This window comes from Mandrillus leucophaeus, unplaced genomic scaffold, assembly GCF_000951045.1.
Source record: "Mandrillus leucophaeus isolate KB7577 unplaced genomic scaffold, Mleu.le_1.0 Scaffold341, whole genome shotgun sequence".
NCBI lineage: Eukaryota > Metazoa > Chordata > Mammalia > Primates > Cercopithecidae > Mandrillus > Mandrillus leucophaeus.
Window position 1 is genome coordinate 2,016,687 of NW_012103599.1, and position 2,569 is coordinate 2,019,255.

Consider the following 2,569-nt stretch of genomic DNA (forward strand, 5'->3'; position numbering starts at 1 on the left):
AGCTTAAGTCAGTTTCACATGATTAAATAGAGTAATACTTAAGTATCGACTCTGTTGCTTTATAAGAGAAATGGCCAATTCTCAAAATATTAATAAATTCATACATCTTTAAATATCCTTATTGCTAAATGTTATGAGGAATGAAGTATCTGTATATATGCTTTGATTTGCAGGGCAAAGTTTATAAATCCAGACTGGATTGCTCTCCATACATCACGTGGATATGAGAGTCAGGCACATAAGCTCTTCATGCGTACAACAGGTAAAAGTGCAATACGTATTGGATGTAAAATTTGATTTTTTAAAATTTTTGGACAAACTAGTAAGGGTACTATTATTGTTCTTACTGACTTTAAAATTGTGCAATTACACATACACATATATTTGTATACATGAGCCAAGACCAAATGTATATGTAAGTTAAAACATGAAAGAGTAGAAAGGAGGGTGCTTTACATTTTTTATCTGACTTAATTCTTTGAACACCCAAGTGAGATAAATACTATTATTCTTATTTTAAGCTGAGGAAACTGAGGGAGGCACAGTTAAGTGAAGCAAATAGCTTTACTTGAGGTCAGATAGCTATAAATTGAATCTTTAGTTTTTTAGGGTGTGCTTTAATATCCTAATTCTAAATCTCTTTCATTTTTTCTTAAAGCAAACCTTGCAGTTGTTATCTGCGTAGTTGTGCAGTTTCTAAATTCAATAATCCACTCAACAAATGTTTATTGAGCATCTGTGTGTGCTGTTGCAGGAGTTTGAAAGTAATAAGCTTAGATTTCTTTAAAAGCTTTACATGACTTATGCTTTAATGCTATCTCAGTCCTTTTCCTTAATTAGCGTAAATGTAGTCAGAGTTTGTTCTCCTTACAGTTCATCCAGTCTTGGAATGTTAGGCCCAAGAGATAACCTGTTTTGCCTCTTTCCCTCTCCCACACCACTGCCCTTCCCCCTCCAATGCTTTAATCCTTTCTGAACCACATACTCACCATGTGATAATTTGGCTTCTGAACCAACATCTGTGCTTGCAGGGAACTCACAACCTTTACAGACAGTCTATTCTGTTTTCATAGAGCTCCAATCATTAAAAATGACCTTCCTAAATTGAACTTGCACCAGTCATTACAGATTCTGTTTTCCAGGGTTACAGAGAACAAGTCTAATCCCTTATATCCCTAACATCCTACAGGAATTTGGAGTCACCTCTTCTCTAAGTTAAAGATTCCTATATACTTCAGCTATTCCTTAGATGAGCAGTTTGTTGAATGTGATTATGGTTTTGAGGTCTCTGTCTGACCAGTCCTTTGGGTATGTTCCAGTTTGTCAGTGTCGTCTTTAATGTGGCATTTGGAGCTGAACATATTGATAGATTGCAGACAGTTTACTGTCACTTACCTTTTTCTCAACACTATACTTAGTGAGGTATAAGAAAAAAATAAGCTCTTTAGACAGCTATATTATACATCTGAAGTATTTATGTATGCATTTTTCTTTGTTTTAAAGGACTGCATGTTGAAAATTATGAATTGCTTTTCTTTTCTTTTTTTTAGTATTTTTTTTCAGTTTTCTCCTCACCTGGGTTTCTCAAGCTCTTTATATGCATTAATTAGCAAAAGTTTATATTTTTTCAATAAAGACTAACATTTTAAAAAGATTTTCTTACACATCACTACATTTCAGTTATTCTTTATGCTAGAAAATTTAGAGTATATAGAGGAAAAAAATATTTCCTTGCTTTGAATATTTTTTATTTTTAAGTCCAAGTCAGAACAAAGAGAGAATGTTGGATACATCTGATTGACTAAATATGTGAATTTGTTAGAGAAAATTAAGAGACTCCTTGGCAATACAGCAGTTGAAATTATTCACAGGTGAAAGAACTGAAAAGGGCTGACTGTGTAAAGGACTTGTCCATAGTGGGGCAAGAACCTTGTGTTAATGAATTCTCAATCAACGTTGGAGGAAGGGAGGCAGTCAATGGGTAGCTGTAAATCCTGATGGACTCATGTTTAAAGTTATTTCCTTGTGTTTTCAGTTTTAATTGCTGATCTGCTGATTTACATACCTGCAGTGGTTTTGTACTGTTGTTGTTTAAAAGACATCTCAACTAAGAAAAAGGTAGGTTTTAAAGCAGGCTGACAGTTCATCTCTGAAATGTATCCTTTATTAGTCTAACTATTAAGTATAGACCTTAGGGAAGCCATGCTTTCGGAAAGAGAGTAATTAGGAATATTGTATCTTCTATCAATTTTCACTTCAAAAACATCAACTTATCTTACAGTAATTATTTTAGTGTACTACTAAGATATACTGAATGTTAGAAGTTACATAGTACTGGACTGCATGCCATGCTGAATTTGTTACTTAACTGGTAAAGCTGAATTTTGAGCTAGCTTGTGAGATTGACCAAACTGAAAGGCATTTTGAAAAGTTGTTGTATATTCTCAATTCATAGTTATCAAATATTATTTTTGGTCATTTTAGATAGGTTAACGTTAGATTGACTTCTCCAACTTGTATATCTGGAAGTACTTCCTCTGACAAAACCTTTTAGTGATTTTTTTTTTTT

At 33.3% G+C, this 2,569-nt stretch overlaps 1 protein-coding gene across 1 annotated transcript in view; it reads left to right on the forward strand.

Moving 5' to 3' along the window:
• The window catches only part of ALG6 (ALG6, alpha-1,3-glucosyltransferase), an 81,796-nt gene that overhangs the window by 39,375 nt on the left and 39,852 nt on the right, over positions 1–2,569 (forward strand). The window contains 2 exon segments of the mRNA XM_011988938.1: positions 174–262; positions 2,036–2,122. Of these exon segments, the coding sequence (XP_011844328.1) occupies positions 174–262; positions 2,036–2,122 (176 nt within the window).